Here is a 20,489-nt window from a genome sequence, read left to right on the forward strand (position 1 = left end):
GACCGGTGGGTGGTGGAGGTTCAGTTCTACATCAGATCCACCAGTAAACACCAGACTGGTGGATGGTGGAGGTTCAGTTCTACATCAGATCCACCAGTAAACACCAGACTGGTACACAAAACTGAGTTGCTGGATGTAGAGAAGCAGGTTGGTCGTAGTTTTACATTTTCAGAAAAGAGAAGGCATCGATTTAACGACCCCAGTCAAGAAAGTGAACAATTCCCTCACACACACGCGCACACACACACACACACACACACACACACACACTCTGAGTGGGTTTATTTGAAGCAGCAGAAGTTCTACCACTGTGGTTCTCTGAGCTGCTGCTGACTCCTGCACCGACAGCACAACGTTCGCTTTAGAACATTCATTTCTCTGCATGGGTTCTTGTGTTCTGTGATGGCACCGGGGGTTTAGTGCCATCTACAGGCAGAATTTACTGAACACGAGACAAGTGTTGCCCCCCCCTCCACCCACACACACACACACACACACACACACACTCTCTCTCTCTCTCTCACAGTCCCTCAGCAACACTGAGCAAGGGAAGGTTCTGCTGCTGTTTGTTGGCCTCCTGTTTACTCCGCTGAATTTTTAATGAGCTCAGAGGTTAAATGCGGAGGCTGCCCCCCCCAGCTGGGTCATTGTTGGGGGGTTTATCTCAGTCACAGCTTCACCCTTTGGGTTGGGTCGTTCACTGTCTGAGCCTCAATCATGAACATTCGTGAATCAGTAACAGGACGCGTGCCACCGATTATTGAACCAAAGATCAATGCTCCTTTAATGGCAGCGTCTCCTCTCTGCCTCACGTCTGAGGAATCGGACTTTATTGTGACTCCGCCTCCAGGGGGCAGAGTTCGTTCTGTCCAGTGTCATGTTTGGTTCAGAGAGCCAGAGAACCGCTGATCCAGGTACCAGGCAGGGAGTTGGGGTTTGAAACTGTTCTTGCATGAGCAGCAGAAGAGGCAAGATTTAAGAATATATGAATATATTAATTTTCCAAGTTTGGATGTAAGCTAGAGAAGTGTAAAGTTGATATTTCTCCATCAGGTTTTAATCACAGAATTATCAAAATTGCTTGTCATCATTTTTTCTTTGCGTTCACGGAGGAGCGGCGAGCCAGAGGGGAGTTCCTGTCCAGGCCGAGAGAAACAACTCCTTCCAGACGTAAATCCACTCGTTTCAGGCAGGAATTTTAATCATGTGACACAAACTGAGGGGGGAAGTCACGTGTCGGGGCCTCAGAATCAAACCAAGTATGGAGGGACTGTTTGTTATTGATGCGACCGTTGGAAACGAGCCAGGAGGGAGTTTCATCTCCGGCCTCAAGGAGCCTCTCCTCTTTGTATCCATAAATGTGGTGGCTCGGGGGGCGGGGTGGGGGGGGCACAGCCATGTGACTGCTTCCTCTGACCGAGGTCACGCTACCTGGGGGGTTTGATCCTCTCAGTTCACACGGAGTCCTACTTGTGATTGTGGCCATTATATTTCACAATAGTATTTTTTTATTTTTTACTTTCGATGTTTTATTTTTATATATATATGCATTTATTTATGGTGCTTTTTAAGATGTTTGTTCATAAGCCTTAATTTATTCAGTTGCCATCAACAATAAATAAAAAATGAAAATGGAATAAATAGTCTGGTTTTTATTTTTGGCAAAAACGTTCACCTCGTCTCCTCCTGATGATGTCACATTCTTAAATATGCAGGACAGTTTCACTAAATTCCTCTTGAAATTCTCACACTGGCAACGTTTTTATCGTCAACAAACTCCCTTGAAAAGACCGAAACCACTAATGTGTTGAGAAGCCCAGAGTCCGGCTCCAGGCCAGACCCAGGACCTGAACCGGGTCCCTGGAGTTTACAGCAGCGCTCCACATCGCAGCAGCTGTTGTCCTCTCGCTTGAGATGAAACCACCGTCTCAGCAAAACTGGAGCCAAACATGCAGAGAAGGAAACCATGACACCATATCACCCTCTATACCCCCACCCCCCAAAAAAGGAGGGGCTCTCCCACATAGCTCCGCCCCCCAATGTTACGGATCCATAATTTCTGTAGTTCATATTAGTGAGCGTAAAGTTCCAGGTCCTGCTCACCAGTACAATCCTGCATTAACCAGTGGGAGGTGTTTCAGGTTCCGGTATTAGCACAGTGCACTTGTAAGCCCCGCCCACACTGAGGGGGAAACTCCTCTCACTCTGTTCTGTCTGACAGAAGTGGAATGTGAGAGGAGGAGGAAACAACAGAAGTTCACGAGAGGAATGTGACAGTCACGCTAACGCAGTAGCCTGCTAACATGACGCTAACAGTCTGACTGCTGATCAAAAAGCTAGGTCTTGAAATGTGCTATGCTACCCCCCCCCTCACACACACACTCACTCACACACACACACACACAGACACACACACACAGATATTCAGTCTCTTCAGCTGCATACAGACAGGTAGTGCAGCTTGTTTCCCCTCCAGTGGGCGTGGCCTACACAGCGTTCTGTCTGTCCATGTCAGTCCACGTCATCAGTGGCGGTATTTTCAAAGAGGAGAAGCCGATAAAAAGCCTCAAGTACTGAGATGATGTGATTCACACGCTGTTGATGGACCCGAATGACACGTTCACCCAGTGGTGATTGGCTGTCTGATCCCACTCCTCTACCTGTCGTGGCGGCGCTGACACACCAACACAAGAGTGTCATCCAACGGTACTGAAGCTACTTTTTCCCGTAAAAACAAAGTACATCTGTAAAACCACACGTCGTCAGTGCTTCACATGTGGACCTGTAAACATTCTTGCGTGTTCCCACCCAAACAACTAGCTGTCATCTAGGAGTGCGAGCAGCTTAAGGCAGCGAGCGGAGATGGACGGCGCCGGAGGAGCAGGCGAAGCCGGACAGCAGACGAATCAGAGGCCTTCTGACCAACATGGCGGAGGTGCAGAGTTCCCCGGCACAACGACTTTTTTGAAGGATAGAATAACATTAAGTAGCTGGTCCAGTCTGGGTCTGAAGGCTGACAACATCAGCTAGTGTGTTGTTCTGGGAAGGGGGGGGGCACTAGGCGTGTTGTTTCTGTTCTTTCTTCTGGCGCTGAGGGGGGAGCCCCGGAGACAGAGGCTTTAGGTACCAGAACCGGTACGTCCCACACCAGCCCAGCAGGGCACAGCTGGTCCCCAGCAGCTTGTGGGACAAATCATGGAAGTACACGGAGGTGCAGGCAAACATCCACAACCAGACGATGACCAGCAGGTTCAGGGCCACATACAGCAGTTTGAGGACCGCCGCCGGCAGCGCCGACAGGCTGGAGGTCTTCAGCGACGCCATGGGAGCCGTTTCCTCCATGATGAAGAGAGCCGAGTAGGTCAGGATGAAGGAGTGTCCCGAGATGTCGTAGCCGTGCCAGTGGAAGCCGGCCCGCCGACAGCTAGCTTTAGACGTGAGCTCTTTGTTAGGAACATCCATGGTGTCGCTTTCAAAGCAGGACCCGGTCAGGTTCTCGATGTAGAAGAAGGTCTCGGTGCACACGTACCAGATGGCGGTGGCCACCAGCAGAGAGAGCAGCCTCCGGCCCAGGAAGAACACATTTCTGCTGAAGGAGGAGTTGGACAGGAGGAGGAAGGGAGTGAGCAGCAGCAGGGTCCACCCCCACGACACTTTCACCAAATACCTGCAAGAGGAGCGGAGGTGACATGCCAGGCAGTTAGTCAGGCCACACCCACCTTTGTCTTCACAACTCTGGACCTCAACACGCCATTCAGCTTTGTTTTCAATGTCCTAGAATGTTCTAAGATCAAAATATCAAGTCAGGAACCCAACCACTGATGATGCCAGATAGTTGCGCTGGTTCTCCTCGCTGGTGGAGGCTGAGGCGGTGAAGGGCTGCACGCCGTCGCACACAGAACAGCTGTTGTTTAGAATGACTTCATCTGTGATGAAGTAACAGTTTTAACTGGTGAACACATGAATAATGGTGGTCTTACTGGGGGAACCTCACCACAGACGTGTGTGAAGATTCTGACAGCATCAAACCTGCCTGACACCCCGCTGAGAGCTGAGGTGCTGACACACCTTCACAGCACTGGGACCAGTTCACCTGCTGGTCTGAGACCAGTTGGATTCTCCCGACGAAATTATAAAGTAATCTTTTAACTTGTAAAAGGAGGAACAGCGTTATTTCTTCTCAGTGAAGGTGTTACTGGTTTACTGGTGTACAAGTCAGGGACCCTGCACGAACCGGAGCAGGTCACTGCGCAGGAGAGAACCGTCAGAACCCCCCCGGTGAGGAACAACCATCACCGGCTGCTCTCACCGCTCACCACTGGTTCGCGTGTGTGCGTGGACCTGACCGTGTGTGACGTAGTAGTGACCTTCCAGGGGTCGACAGGTGAGCTACAACAACTGACCTTAGCGGGCTAACGAGCTAGCACAGTGAGCTCCGAGGCTACGTACACGTTCAGGACGTTCCCGCTGCTGCTGAAGTAGGTCTGCGGGACCAGCCGGAGCTCCTTAAAGATGGACCCCACCACCGTTATCAGCACGAACACGAAGGGGAACTTCTGCCGGACCGCAGGGATTTTCCACAAAGTGACTAACTTGTCCACAGTCACGTCCAGCGCCGCCATGTTGACTGCTTTGACAGTCATTCTTCTTCCTCCCCGCGGTCTCGTGTCGAGGCGGTTGGACAGCAACGCTCAGGCGCACTAGCGCCCCGTCTGGACGCAGAGGGAACAGTTCTACGTTCCTTCTACGGTGGCTCTGTGGTGCGTTTTCTACTGCTTTTGTCCTTTATCGTGTTTGTTCTTGAGATTTGGTTTCAAAGGTCAAGTGAGAAGTAAATAAATTATTCTTGTTATTATCAATGATATCAACAAATCAATAATACAACCACAATGTATGACTTTGTTTTTAAAGATTCTGTCTAACAATTCAAAGATGTATTTTAGGTTAGATAATCGTGGCCCAGAGAGGGACTGCTGCTGTTAGAGATGATCAGTCAGCGCTGTTCTGTCAATCTTAATTGTGACTTTTCTCCCCTTGTTAATGTAACATGCTACTTGTGAGGGTTAGAAAAAAAAACCCAGGAGTGAAAACAATAATTGTATTTCTCTGTGTGTTGATTGAGAGCCTGCATGTTCTGGCTCAGCAGCTCCAGATGTCGCCGCTGATTATAAACTCCAGTTTACACCAAAGCTTCAGCATGAAACGGAGCGGCTGCAGCGGCGTAATCTGGTTGATGGAATCCCAATTGGCAGTAACACAGATGGAAACAATTCATCTCTTAAGTTTTTATTTGCAGTAGTGACATAAGAAAGGAAGCAGAAGAAGAAGCCTGTCTGTGCTCGTGGAGGGTCCTCCTGCCTGTTCACGGCGTGTTATTGTCAATGACCCACTTAATCCAGTTGACGTAGTTCCTCACTTTGGTGTAGACTCCAGGGAAGTATGGATTAGCGCAGCTGATGCCCCAGGAGACGATGCCCTCGAAGTTACCGTTGCAGATCAGAGGGCCGCCGGAGTCGCCCTGCGGATCACAAGAACACCGATGAGGAGTGGCAATTCTTTCCTGTCGGCCACTGTGCAGTATTGCAGGTATTTTTGTAGTCCAACGGGAAGTTAGCATGTTAGGAATGAGGTATTTTTGTAGTCCAACAGGAAGTGAGTTCCCTCCACCAAAATACAGCAGGATTTTGGATTATTGAATCATAAAATCTGCTTTGTGGTGAGCAAATGCAAATCGCTAGAACTACAAATCAAGAGGTGACGCGACAAACAAACTTCATCACAGACGCACAGTTCAAACTTCAGCGCCGCCACACTGAGGCTTTGAGCGCTGAAGAATCTTGACTTCTATCATCTGACCAGCAACACCGGTGCAGATACCAGTGTTTTCTGGGAGAATCTGATGGTCCTGAGCCGGAGTCTTAGATGATCATGAGAGGAACTGCTGAGAGCAACAACAACAATCACACACTGAGCAGCGATCTGATTTAATCGTCTGAGACGACCTGACGGACCTCTGCTGGCGTTGGAATCGACGTGATCGCTGGATGCGACACACGACACAGACTGGACCAAAGATTCAAGAAGAAAGAACAAACCACACAATGCACGGATCAGCAGAATTACTGTTCCGCTACCTGGCAGGAATCTTTGCCCCCGAGCGGCGCTCCAGCACACAGCATGTTGGAGGTGACCCTGCCCCAGTAGTAGTAGGTGCAGTAGGGCATGACTCTCACGTCCACGGCGCGGAGCACAGGCGAGAGGCGGTAGCTGTACACGTGCGTCACCCCCCAGCCGCTCACTGTGCAGACGTTTCTGGCGAGTTTGGGAGTGTTTCGATCCGGGAGCCTCGCTGGCTGCACGTTAGCGTTCAGCTGGGCAGCTTTGCTCAGCTGGAACACACGAGAGGAGCAGCTTCAAGAAGACGACGCAGCAGTGACATCACTCATCAGGACAACACCATCACGCGTACATGAATGCAGTATTATGTAGTACTATAATGTAGTAGCACCATCGCTCAACTTGAGAACTACCAGAGTACTGCGCTACTATAACAGGGAGCTGGAGATACTTCATCGTGCTCCAGTGACCTTTGACCTACAAAATGTTTTCATCCTCGAGTCCCAGAGGACATTTGTGGCTAACAGCAGTAAACTCAAGGTGCTGCAGATAACGAGAGCGGGACAGGTGTTCTGAGCCACCGCCACGTGGACATTAGCAGTAACGTAGGAAGACAACGTTTGACTGAGGTCTCAGAATAATCCAGTCCTGTTCGGTTTCCTTCTTTGAGAGGTTTTCCTGCTAATGACGCAGAAATCCGTCCTCAGAGCCGAGTTTGTAACTCTTGAAGCTCACCTACGTGTCGGGAAGCAGTTGGACTGCCGCAAACCTCACACAAACGCAGTCTCTGATGTGATACACCAGTGGGACACCATCAGATTCAACACGTCTGTGGTCTCTTTAAGTTCCTCGGAAAATGTTGTTGATGTGGCAGTAAACTCTTTATCAGGATAATCCCAGGATATTGCTGCTGGCCATGTGACCTTTGACCTCAGAGAAGTTCAGTTCAATCTTGGGTCCAAGTGGACATTTGTGCCAGATTTGAGGAATTCGGAGAGGTTGAGCGAAACATTTGCTTGACGTTCCTGCAAGAAGCAGAACGAGGCGTGGAGCGGATCCTCTCAGCTGCGGCGCACCTTGATGAGCATGATGTCATTGTTGAAGGTGTTGTAGTTGTAGTTGTGGACATAAATCCTGGAGACGTTGAAGACCTGTTCAAACCCTTCTGTCCTGGTCAGACTGTGTTCACTCAACACCACCCTCATCAGACTGGTCCTGGGGGACAGGACACACACACACACACACACACACACACACACACACACACACACACACACACACACAGGAGTTCAGAATGTCTCAGTGTATTGTACAGACGTCCCTGCTGGTACCAGGCTGGTTCTGCTGGACTTCCTGGTCCCCTCCCCCTGTGCGAGCTCACTTGGTTGAGTTGCTGAACGTATTTGGACGCTTCATTTAACAAACAGAACCTGGAAGTGTCCCTTTCTCTCAAAGCCATACGGCGTCCTTCATCTTCACCATCCCTTATTTGTCTGGCGGCGATGAGCAGCACCGGCTCTGGTACCGCTTCACCTGCTGGGGAACTGAGCCAGGCCTCTGGAGCACTGACTTGTTCGCTGAGGTGTAGGTGATGTGCATGTGTGGAGAGTAACTCTGACCTACTCAGTGATTCAGCGTCTGTGACTGCAGCGTGTGATGATGTCAGTACTCACGGCCTCCAGCAGTGGGCAGCAGAGACCACCCACTGAGGGTGCACCAGAGTTCCTCCGCAGTAGTGCTGCCCAGTCTCAAACTGCAGCGATGCCTGGTACTTGATGGAGTACGGTGGGACCTCCTGACCCCCGATGATCCTCACTGCGCAGGTCTCTGTGCAGAGCAGGAAGGGAGTTATTCTAAGCTGTGACACAGAGGTCAGAGGTCACGCATCTGATGGAGTTCTACGTCTCGAATCAATGATGTGACGGACATTTCCAGCCTTACTAGTAACTGAGAGAGCCAGCAGCAGCAGCAGCCTGGAGCCGCCAGCCGTAGTCATACTGAGATGCATCACCTGGCACAAATACTGCATTACTACTACTGTCAACAACACAGGAGCACCAAAATGTACGCCACAGTAAACATTCTTTTACTTTCGCTGTCAGAAAAAGTCCATCTGTGTCGACTGGAATTCACTGGAAATGTTTAGCATTGCTTGATTTGTCATCTTCACCTTCCATTTTGGCTTTTTTAGTGCATTTCAAGTTTGAGTTTTTTTAAGTACACACTTTCATTTTGTGAAATCTGGCCCAACAGAAATATTAATGAAGTTTGAGGGAAACAACTTACCTGTAACCCCAAACACCTGCGGAGGTTCTCCAGCGAGTGGGAGCGACGCTCTCCGCCTGCCTTTTATACTGTAACCGTAGCCTCGTCCGAACTCTTTGTTTCAGCGATCTTTCCATCTTGCTGGGACCATCTCACGCTTCAACAATGAAACTGACCTACTCCCTCACAAAGCTACGGTGTTCCCTTCTATTATGTCATTTTCTAGGCTCTAGTTTGTGAGGGTGTCGTGGAGGGACACGCCTGGACGCGGCGGTCATTAGGAGCTTCTCAACCGAATCCTCGCTGATTCACCATCTGTGGCTAAAACGCCTGCGCGTCTCCTTCTGTGCTCCAGCTAATAGCGGTTTCACAACCTGGAATATCGACTTTTACATGCACTCAGTATTTCCCCACCATGAAAACACTCCGCCTGAGCTGTTCACGCGGAACATAACCCTGTTCACATGCAGCCGCGTGAATCCCGCCTGCTAGTTTGAGCTGGTTGTTTCCCTGTCTCACACACTTCAAGGCTTCCTTTCAAAACATCTCCTGACGTGCGTTCGTCAAGGAGGACGAAGGAAGGTCAAGTGTCACTCTGATAATCTTGATACACGACGACCGCTCAAGGACGAAGAGGCTCGACGTGTTAGCAGGCTACATGTTAGCATCAAGCTAACATGTTTCCCCTGGCTGTAACGGGCAGGAGTCCGAGCGGCGAGAGCTGGCAAACGTCTGAGCGTGTCAGGATCTGAAAATCCTGCTGAAACTCAGCTCACTCAGGCAGAACCCTGGGAATCCATCAGGGATCCTCCCCACGCGACCCTTCTGAATTTAGGAGGATTGTCATGTTTGCCAAAATGGGTGGAAAATTACTGCGCATATAAAATACTGAGCGACTTCCTGTTTCATCAGAATGATTGGAGAATGGACGCGGCCCGTTTGGGGATTCGCAGTAAAAGATTTTCCAGCAAAACCAAACCCGATGAAGTTTTGTTTACAATCCTTGTCGTGTTCTGCAGTCGTAAGAGGCTGAGGTACTGCGATGAGGCCGCTTCAGGCTTCCTCCTCTCCTCTGTCCTCATCAACTCTTCCAGGGGGAAATCAGTGAGCGGAGAACAATGACGAGCTGTTTCCCTGGGGGGTCGTGGTCAGGGTCGCGGGGGGGGGCCTCAGGTCAAACGATAAACAATGGACGCCACATAGGAGCTGCTACAGTTACATGGAGACAACACAATAGACACTGCTGCCGGGGGATTTCCCATGATGCCATGGGCCCCTGTCCTGTGGGATACATTTCTATCATATGCACCTGTTTTAATCACCTGACTTGAGTTTTCTCTGATTTGCAGGTTCCCTGGACAGACAAGTACTGCCACTGCTGCCAGGATCAGCAGGACTCTTACGATTTAACAATATTGTACTAATATTTGCTTTTCAGCTCCGGTACGATCAACTTGAAACTTACATTGACATCAATTTACACAAATTTACATAAATATTTACATGGCTTTTCCATCTTTGTGAGGAACATTCCCACGGCCACACGTTCCCGCGGTGCCTCCTCGTGAATCAGAAACAGAGAAATCCAGCTCAACGTTGACCAGCGTCTAACGAACTAAAACTAACGATGTGGTTTGATACGGCAGCAAGTCCATCCATCATCCGTCCATCATCCGTCCATCATCCATCCATCATCCGTCCATCATCCGTCCATCATCCATCCATCATCCATCCATCATCCGTCCATCATCCATCCATCATCCGTCCATCATCCGTCCATCATCCATCCATCATCCGTCCATCATCCATCCATCATCCATCCATCTTCCATCCATCATCCATCATCCATCCATCATCCGACCATCATCCGTCCATCATCCATCCATCATCCATCCATCATCCGTCCATCATCCATCCATCATCCGTCCATCATCCGTCCATCATCCATCCATCATCCATCATCCATCCATCATCCGTCCTCCATCATCCATCCATCATCCGTCCTCCATCATTCATCCATCATCCGTCCTCCATCATCCATCCATCATCCATCCATCATCTGTCCATCATCCGTCCTCCATCATCCATCCATCATCCGTCCATCATCCGTCCTCCATCATCCATCCATCATCCGTCCTCCATCATCCATCCATCATCCATCCATCATCCATCCATCATCCGTCCATCATCCATCCATCATCCGTCCATCATCCATCCATCATCCGTCCATCATCCGTCCATCATCCATCCATCATCCGTCCTCCATCATCCATCCATCATCCGTCCATCATCCGTCCATCATCCGTCCATCATCCGTCCATCATCCGTCCATCATCCGTCCATCATCCATCCATCATCCATCATCCATCCATCATCCGTCCTCCATCATCCATCCATCATCCATCATCCGTCCATCATCCGTCCATCATCCATCCATCATCCATCATCCATCCATCATCCGTCCTCCATCATCCATCCATCATCCATCCATCATCCGTCCTTCATCATCCATCCATCATCCATCCATCATCCATCCATCATCCATCCATCATCCGTCCATCATCCATCCATCATCCGTCCATCATCCATCCATCATCCGTCCATCATCCATCCATCATCCATCCATCATCCGTCCTCCATCATCCATCCATCATCCGTCCATCATCCGTCCATCATCCATCCATCATCCGTCCATCATCCGTCCATCATCCATCCATCATCCGTCCATCATCCATCCATCATCCATCATCCATCCATCATCCGTCCTCCATCATCCATCCATCATCCGTCCTCCATCATCCATCCATCATCCGTCCATCATCCGTCCATCATCCATCCATCATCCGTCCATCATCCGTCCATCATCCATCCATCATCCGTCCATCATCCATCCATCATCCATCATCCATCCATCATCCATCCATCATCCATCCATCATCCATCATCCCTGCCAGGGCTCCACCCACAACCTTCTTGCTGGGGGGCCACAGGGAGGACCGCTGCTCCACTGCGCTGCCGACACATCCACACATGTTAAAGTAGATTCATGATCACCGGACGAGATTTTTCTCCGTCCATTTGAACTAAATTCCTCTAATATTCAGGAAGTTGTCATGCTTGGTTGGACATTCCTGGCTGCATTTATGTTTCTGAACTTTTCCAGCCTATTTTCCAGGTTTTCCATGAGCCTATGAATCCTGCAGCAGTGGAGGCAGATGGCCGCCCACCTCCAGCCGGGCCGGCTAGGACTGGTTGAAGGTTGAAGAGTGTGGTCAGGTGGTTTTTCCTGTGACTTGTCGCGATGTAAACAAAGACGGACCTGACATGACGAGAGAATCCCTGTTAGTGAGTCAGTTAACTGATATGAGGAGTGAGCGAGGAGGTGAGCAGGTCACGGAGCAGCAGACACCAGGAGCCACGCTGCCGCAGCTTCAATTATAGATCGGTCCAGGCCATGGTGGTGGCCATGGAAACGGAAATAGGAACTATAAGAAACCTGAGAGTGCAGGTGTGATGCTGTCACTTTAAGTTAGACGCACAGGTGAAGCCTCCCGCTCTCCCGCTCCCTCTCGGTGTGAACCTCTTCCTGCCCTGTCACTATGGAGCTGGCGTGCTTGTGCCTCTGTGTCCTGGCGGAGATCCTGGCTGTGAGCTGTAAGTGTTCTTATTAATCTTGATGTACTGGTTTATATGCACGGGAGAGCTTTGAGTGAGGCGCAGGCGACACCTGGGAGACGGCGCCGGGACGCCTGCTGCACAGCAGAGGGAGGGTCGGGCTCAAGAGCAGCGTGTATGTACATGAAGTAAATGGAATCAGTACAGCTTGGGTTTATTTTTAAGGAGCTCGTGGAACCGTTCTCCCTGGAGAACAGGGGCAGGACGCTGCGTCTCTTCATGAGTTACACAAGCAGAGAAAAAAGAGAAAAATGAGCATTGTTCCGTTGCAAAACAGCTGAAAGCCCTCATTAAAATGGAGAAATCTGAATCAACTGTGATAAAATGTCTAAATATTAAACACTTGAATGGTGTTGATTCATGACATCCATTTTAATAATGGCTTTATTTTCAACAAGTTAAAGAGAATAATTTAGAGGAGGAGGCACAGCCGCGTAGTCAGTCAGCATTCATAGACAAAAGCCGACCAACACACACGTGTGTGCGGTTCCACTTGAGCATCGAGCGGATCGTCGGTGGTCGTCGCTCAGATTCGATTGATCATGCGTGAGAATTTTATGTCCAACGAGATGATTTTTCCTGGAACTCTGCAGCAAAGAGATGTGAAACAAGGAGGTCAATAAAAGTGTGTGTGTCACCAGAAGAACTTGAAACCTCGGGAACATCAAATAGGAGCTTAGGGCAGCTGACAATGAGCCACTGAGGCCGACGCCCACTTTTGTGCCTCACAATTATGCCACGAAGATAAAAGGTGAAAGGAGGCTCAGATAAACACCTGAGATCATCTGACACAAGATGGCTTCCATCACCAACATTCAGGCTACAGTCGATGCGTCTCTGCTCCAAGTGAGAGAAAGGCTCAGTCCAACGCTTCCAAGATGTCGAGCCGGGAGGTGTGAGGGAGGTTCTGGGGAAGATCCATGTGTGTACACACAAGACATGCGCGCGTGTGTGTGTGCGTGTGCGTGTGTGTGTGTGTGCGCGTGCGTGTATGTGTGTGCGCGTGCGTGTGTGTGTGTGCGCGTACATGTAAATATAAATATACCACATGGACTTTCTAATTTATTCTGTATCTTTTTTTTCTTTCGCTGCAAGAAAAGCAGCTGTGTATTACTGCTGATTTATGTATATTTGTACACATGTTGTTCCAAAAAGTTTGATGAGCTGAACAAACAGAAGGAAAAGGAAGTTTTAATTTGTTTGAACTAATTAATAAGAAGAACATGAAGGGTTTGTGTCTGCAGGCGTGACCCACAGGAGGAGCAACATTCAGGCTTTGATTGACCTGCTTTACACAACACACCCTTGTACAGGCGTTCCTTCGCACTAAACACACACACACACACACACACACGCATGCACACACAGGCACACACTCAAACTCACACACAGACGCATGCACACACATGCCTGCACACACAAAGGCTGCACACACACAAACTGTACTGTATAGAGTTACCACTGCTGCTAGTTATAGCTCAGGATAATCCTGTGTGTATTTGTGTGTATGTGCATGCATACTTGTGTGTTTATGTTTGTTTGTGTGTATGTTTGTTTGTGTGAATGTTTGTTTGTGTGTATGTTTGTGTCTCAAAAACAAAAAACTAAATCACAGGAACACAAATCAAGTTAAAGTTCTAAATTTCTACACAAACATTTCTGTGTCCTCAGCTTCAAGTGAACCAGGTGGAACCAGAGCAAACGTGTGTGTGTCTGCGTGTGTGTGTGTCTGCGTGCGCGTGTGTCTGCGTGCGTGTGTGTGTCTGCGTGCGTGTGTGTGTCTGCGTGCGTGTGTGTGTGTGTCTGCGTGCGTGTGTGTGTGTGTGTGTCTGCGTGCGTGTGTGTGTCTGCGTGCGTGTGTGTGTCTGCGTGCTTGTGTGTGTGTGTCTGCATGCGTGTGTGTCTGCGTGCGTGCGTGTGTGTCTGCGTGAGTGTGAGTGTGTGTGTGTGTCTGCGTGCGTGTGTGTGTGCGCAACGGTTAGACGGTTTGAACTCTTGTTGTTCTGCCTTGTTTCTCTCTTCTGCTTCCTCCGTCCTCGTTTGCTGATGTAACTCGGACCGGACCGGCAGGTACCGACTCCGCCTGCCTCTTTATTCCCGGGACTCAATCATCTGCCCCTGCTGGCACACTTCAGATGGCCCTCAGGCTGGAGTCCACCAGCGAGCTCACCTCAGTTCAGCCTTCATCCTGCTGGTCTTGAACCAGGACCAGGACCTGCTAACCTTCAGCCTGATATGACAGATCCAGCTCAGATCACTTCCTCACCAAGACCCTCTGGCTCCCAGACACCAATCCTGTCCCACCAGACTCTGACATATGAGCCCGTTAGCTTCCAGTCCAGTTCCAGCTTCTGCATGTGGTTGATCTTTAGCAGTTTACAGTCGGAATCTTCCCACCAACTCCATCCATCATCCATCCATCCATCCATCCATCCATCATCCATCCATCCATCATCCATCCATCATCCATCCATCATCCATCCATCCATCATCCATCCATCATCCATCATCCATCCATCATCCACCCATCATCCATCATCAATCCATCCATCCACCATCATCCATCCATCCATCCATCATCCATCCATCGTCCATCCATCATCCATCCATCATCCATCATCAATCCATCATCCATCCATCATCCATCATCCATCCATCATCCATCCATCATCCATCCATCCATCCATCATCCATCCATCATCCATCCATCCATCCATCCATCCATCGTCCATTCATCATCCATCCATCATCCATCCATCGTCCATTCATCATCCATCCATCATCCATCCATCCATCCACCATCATCCATCATTCATCATCCATCCACCATCCATCCATCCATCCATCGTCCATCCATCCATCCATCCATCGTCCATCCATCATCCATCGTCCATCCATCATCCATCCATCCATCCATCGTCCATCATCCATCCATCATCCATCCATCCATCCACCATCATCCATCCATCCATCCATCCATCCATCATCCATCCATCGTCCATTCATCATCCATCCATCATCCATCCATCGTCCATTCATCATCCATCCATCATCCATCATCCATCCATCCATCCACCATCATCCATCCATTCATCATCCATCCACCATCCATCCATCATCCATTCATCATCCATCATCCATCCATCATCCACCCATCATCCATCATCAATCCATCATCCATCCATCATTCATCCATCCACCATCACCAATCCATCATCCATCATCCATCCATCCACCATCATCCATCCATCCATCCATCCATCCATCCATCATCCATCCATCGTCCATTCATCATCCATCCATCATCCATCCATCGTCCATTCATCATCCATCCATCATCCATCATCCATCCATCCATCCACCATCATCCATCCATTCATCATCCATCCACCATCCATCCATCATCCATCCATCATCCATCATCCATCCATCATCCACCCATCATCCATCATCAATCCATCATCCATCCATCATTCATCCATCCACCATCATCAATCCATCATCCATCATCCACCCATCATCCATCATCAATCCATCATCCATCCATCATTCATCCATCCACCATCATCAATCCATCATCCATCCATCCATCCATCATTCATCCATCATCCATCCATCCATCATTCATCCATCATCCATCCATCATCCATCCATCATCCATCCATCCATCATTCATCCATCATCAATCCATCATCCATCCATCATTCATCCATCCACCATCATCAATCCATCATCCATCCATCCATCCATCATCCATCCATCATCCATCCATCCATCATCCATCCATCCACCCATCATCCATCCATCCACACATCACCCATCATCCATCCCTCCATGTTCTCCCTCTTCTCCTGTTCAGGGTGGTGGGGGTGGAGCCTATCCCAGCAGCCTTCCCCCTGGACAGGTCACCAGTCCATGGCAGGGCCAACACATAGAGACAGACAACCATTGGCTCTCCCAGCCACGCCTACGGTCAATTTAGAGTCTGGATTAACCTGGTCCCTCTTGATGTCTTTGGACTGTGGAGGAAGCTGGAGAACCAGAGAGAACCCAGCAGGAACAGGGAGAACATGGAGACTCACCCAGAAAGACCCCGTGCTGCAGCCGGGGCTCCACCCTCAACCTTCTTGATGGGGGGCCACAGGGAGGACCACTGCTCCACCCTGCTGCCCCCCACCAACTCCATTAAGAAGAATCCTTTCTTGCAGCTCACAGGATGCTCTGGTCTTCATCGTTGTCCCCGTCAGGATCCTTGAGCGCTGGTGTCCTGCCGTGGTGCCGTCATGACTTTGTGTTGTTCTCACTGAGGCTGCAGCAGCAGTCGTTGACTCAAAACCTTCTGGGCTGTCGTCTCATCCTCATTTCTGTCTGTGACTCACAGGTCAGGACGCCGGACGAGAGCGCATCGTGGGAGGATACGCGCCGGTTCCACATTCGATCAAGTACATTGTGTCAATACAGACGACGGAGCGTCAGCACTTCTGTGGCGGCTCCTTGATAAACAAGTACTGGGTCCTCACGGCGGCTCACTGCGACATCGGGTGAGCGATTTCCTCTCATTTCCATTCCCCTGTGCTGACCAGAATGTTACATAACGTGCAGCTTGACCCAGAGCTAGAAGGACCCTGGTACATGGTGGCCTGATTTCCATGAGTTGGTCAGAGTGATACAGGATCCCTAGTCTTGTGAGGACCTCAGCTTCTCTGTAATCATGTGTACAAAAACTCCTAAATACCTGAGCGCGAGCTGCCTCACGTACACGTCAGCTCCTGCCTTCCACCGTCTCAGCAGTTACTGTCAGGTGACACTGATCTCAGCAGAGATCAGGACCCTAAACAGACTAAGAGAAAACAAAATACTGGCGTTCCATCGGCAGGAAACGCAACTCAAAGTGACCATGAAGATGCCCTTCCAGACTCTGCAGCCTGGAGCTCACAAACATTCCTTTACTTACATTAAAGAGAGTTAGCAAACAGACATTTCTGAGCAGTTTAGCTGATGCTAGCCGTCAGTCTCCATTAGCTTCCAGCTACATACATGTGGCTGGCTCTTCCTGCATTCTGGAGTCACAGAGAAGTGATACAGGAGGGAGAAACACGTTTGTGAGCCCAACACACTTATTAGTGAGTACTTGAAGACAAACACACTTTTGTGTGAGTAGATTTGTCAATACTTGTACCATGCACTCATGAGCTTAGCAGTTCTACTGCACACTGAAGTAGCATTTCTACTTTGACAGGATAGACAAAATATTGATAGTCGCAGGAGACTACTCTCTCACCATCTACGAGGGAACAGAGCAAGAGATCCTGCCTCAGCTCCTCGTGCCCCACCCTGACTACATCAGCTCCACCGACAACAACGACATCATGCTAATAAAGGTAAAGTATAAGAATGGACAGAACAGAACCCTTTGAGGGACAGGAAGTCCCCGTGGGCCATTCTGACACTCTGGAACGTCTCTCCTGCCAGCTGAGAGCTCCGGTCGACCTGAACAGGTACGTCTCCATCGTTCTGCTGCCCCGGCAGGGTGCTTCCATCCTGGAGGGCCGGCTGTGTCGGGTGTCTGGGTGGGGGTACACCAGCCCGGATGGAGGCCAGATCCCTGCCACGCTCCGCACAGTCAAGCTGCCCATCATCTCCTCACAGACGTGTAACAGCAGCGAGTCCTTCAATGGCAAAATCACGGGGAACATGCTGTGTGCTGGTTACATCAGCGGGGGGAAGGACGCCTGCAAGGTAACACTGCGCTCTCCTGGCGTCAACCTGTCTCTGAACATCTGCTTACCTTTGCTTTTATTCTCGAACCACAGCACAAATACATTTACAGTCCCCCAGCAGCTTGTTTTCATACAAGTCGTCGTCGTCGTAATCGTCATCATCACATCCCTGAACAAAACGAATCAACAAGTTTCTATCCAAAGCAGAATCACCAAATCTGAGCTTAAATGTGATAAAATCGATTGGTCAGCAGGTACTTGTTGTCTTTTTGAAACACTTGAGTTCATAGAAGAGATCAAAGTATTTCACAAAAGCCTAAATTGTCCAAAATATAAAGCAGATTTTTTTTATAGTGCTGCTTTTCTGTCTCATCCCATTGATCGCGACAGTGTTGAAACCCTCAGAGCTGCTGGCTCAGAAGTACTTCTTTCAACCTTCATGTAACATTTTTGTACTTTACCTAGCTTTGAATGTGTACTTCTACTGCAGTGAAGGATCTGAGTACCTCTTCTGGTACGGAGGAACTTGGCCCTGAAGTGTCTGTCCTGCTGTTTCAGGGGGACTCTGGCGGTCCGCTGGTGTGCGAAGGCCGGGTCTATGGCCTGGTGTCCTGGGGGAAAGGTTGTGCTGAGTCCCAGTTCCCTGGCGTCTACACAGCTGTGGCCAATTACCGCAGGTGGATAGACAACACCATATTCAACTACTACAGCAGGTGTACCAAGGATTAGCATCACTCGGTGGCTCACTGGGCTTCCTCTGGTTTAACATGATGTTCTTTTACCGTTTGAGCACAAGTTTCCGATTTACATGAAATAAAACGTGCGCTGACTTGTTTTGCCAGGAGTTTGACGGGAATGTTCTTACTGCAGCAAACACAGTTTAGCTTAGCTTTTTTTCAGCTTAGCTGACCTGGAAACCACGAACAACACAAACCATCTCCTTAATTCAAAATGTTAAAAGTCCAGTGTGGAGAAGTCAGTTGTCTTGGGGGGATTTGAAGGAGAAGAAAACAGCGTCAAACTGTTCCTTTTCAAGCTTGATAATTTATGATGTGTAGTTTGTTTTCTGTTCGTTTTATCAATTAGAAAAATAGATGGACAATCCACCACCACGCGTCCCTGACTGAAGAACCAGGTGCCATATCTCTGCTGAGGGTGCTCAGGGTCTCAGCTTTCAAAGCCTCACACACCGTTTAAGCCCACAACAGCAGACGTTGCAAATCATTTCAACCTTTGATACTCGGGTGCAGGTGACAGACACAATAGAACCGGTACTAAAGTTTAAATGGTTCCGTTTCCCAGTTTCTTAGGTGCTATACATAACTATTTTTAATTTTAAAACATTAACTAAAATTAGGGATTGATTCAAAATAGTGTGAAGAAATAACGGTTGATGTTGATGAAGAAATTGTTGTATATTGAGCCACCTAAATTAGCATGCTAACCAGCTAGCCCTGGTTCGTCCCTACTCATAAAACCACTTTGTACCTCAAGAGGCGACAGTGGCGTCCAGTCGCAAACCAACCACGACTGCTTGCTCTACTTGGAAAATTCAGAGGAGATCATGAGTAGCAGCTTTGTGGCTGTTCTTCCTATGTGAAGATTGTACAAAAGCGGTTTCCCCAAATTTGACCTGATGCTAGTTGGTAGCTGTTGTTGTTGTTGTTGTTGTTGTTTTTAACCAAATGATGTTAGATTGCATGAAACCAGAATTGAGTCATCCAAAAATATACCTTATACTTGGCTTTGGAGTATGAACTTGGTATTGGCATATTCTCACACATAGTACCTTTAAAGTTGTGTCATATAATTCTTAAAGGGACGTTGAGAGTTACTGAGGTGGGGTTGTATGAGGTGGTGATCCCAGGGTCTCACCTTCAGATGACGTGGTTCAGCAGGGCTCCTGTGCAGAGAGCAGCAGCACTCAAAGTACTTATTGAATATGAAACTTATTTCATCCACCAAATAAACTCCTATCTAAAAAAGCAAAGACGTGTATGCTAAAGTCGTAGCGTTCAGCGTTTGCCTACGTCCTTGCTTCTGTCACCCACCCACAGTGAAGGTAAGACAATAACGACTTCATCCAACTCCACTTCTACTCCACAAATCAGCTGTAAGTGTTTTTGCTCGCCTTTTTTGTGGGTTTTTTGTGTTGCATTGCAAAAACAAGAATTGTACTGTAAAACTGCTGCTTCTGATCAGCTGTGATGATGCAGAGATAACGGCTGCACCAGTGGTTGGATTAATTCAGTACCGGCTCTTTAATCGGTGCGCACAGTATTTCTGTCCCTCAAGACGTGAGTCAACCCAGGTAGAGTGATTACCAATCTACTTCTGTGTGGTGGAGGACGACCTCGTCGTCCTTGAGGGAAGAAACTCACTCTACTGAATGTTTACTGCCAATGTCACATGGTGCAGTTACATGCTAAGAATGCTAGGAACCTGCATGAAGAACCTCCTGGCATGGGTGCATGGAATTAAGTTAAAAATAGTGATTGATTGTAATTGTGAGAGTGTTACAAAACAATGACAGAATCTGTAGTGTTGTGTTGGTTTTATACACGGGAATAAACTGATGATCACCACGTCTTTGTTCAGCCACTACGGATCTTTGTACTGCTGCTGGGCGGAGACCTAAAGTCAATCGGGTGGAGGTCAGCCACTCCTACACGTGCTCCTTGCAGGTCGTAGGTTCAAGCACAAACACACTCG

General features: G+C 48.9%; 3 protein-coding genes across 3 annotated transcripts; 1 reads left to right on the forward strand and 2 right to left on the reverse strand.

The window, feature by feature from the left end:
- Window positions 1–1,114: 1,114 nt before the first annotated feature.
- fitm2 (fat storage inducing transmembrane protein 2) lies at window positions 1,115–4,677 on the reverse strand. Its single transcript, XM_086213002.1, has 2 exons — window positions 4,450–4,677; window positions 1,115–3,667 (listed from the first exon to the last, which is right to left on the reverse strand). Exons 1-2 carry the CDS (start codon window positions 4,641–4,643, stop codon window positions 3,058–3,060), a joined length of 804 nt encoding a protein of 267 aa, XP_086069128.1. The 5' UTR covers window positions 4,644–4,677; the 3' UTR covers window positions 1,115–3,057.
- A 621-nt stretch (window positions 4,678–5,298) lies between these two features.
- On the reverse strand, window positions 5,299–14,688 carry LOC147255340 (trypsin). The gene is made up of 5 exons (XM_086213004.1): window positions 8,059–14,688; window positions 7,791–7,944; window positions 7,194–7,332; window positions 6,135–6,389; window positions 5,299–5,518 (listed from the first exon to the last, which is right to left on the reverse strand). Exons 1-5 carry the CDS (start codon window positions 8,144–8,146, stop codon window positions 5,363–5,365), a joined length of 792 nt encoding a protein of 263 aa, XP_086069130.1. The 5' UTR covers window positions 8,147–14,688; the 3' UTR covers window positions 5,299–5,362.
- LOC147255341 (trypsin) lies at window positions 11,982–18,830 on the forward strand. Its single transcript, XM_086213005.1, has 5 exons — window positions 11,982–12,036; window positions 16,439–16,598; window positions 17,297–17,438; window positions 17,530–17,796; window positions 18,336–18,830. Exons 1-5 carry the CDS (start codon window positions 11,982–11,984, stop codon window positions 18,504–18,506), a joined length of 795 nt encoding a protein of 264 aa, XP_086069131.1. The 3' UTR covers window positions 18,507–18,830.
- Window positions 18,831–20,489: the final 1,659 nt, after the last annotated feature.

Source organism: Aulostomus chinensis, chromosome 9, assembly GCF_037954235.1.
Source record: "Aulostomus chinensis isolate RoL2024-O1b breed Wild chromosome 9, RoL_Achi_v1.0, whole genome shotgun sequence".
In the NCBI taxonomy this organism is placed as follows: Eukaryota; Metazoa; Chordata; class Actinopteri; order Syngnathiformes; family Aulostomidae; genus Aulostomus; species Aulostomus chinensis.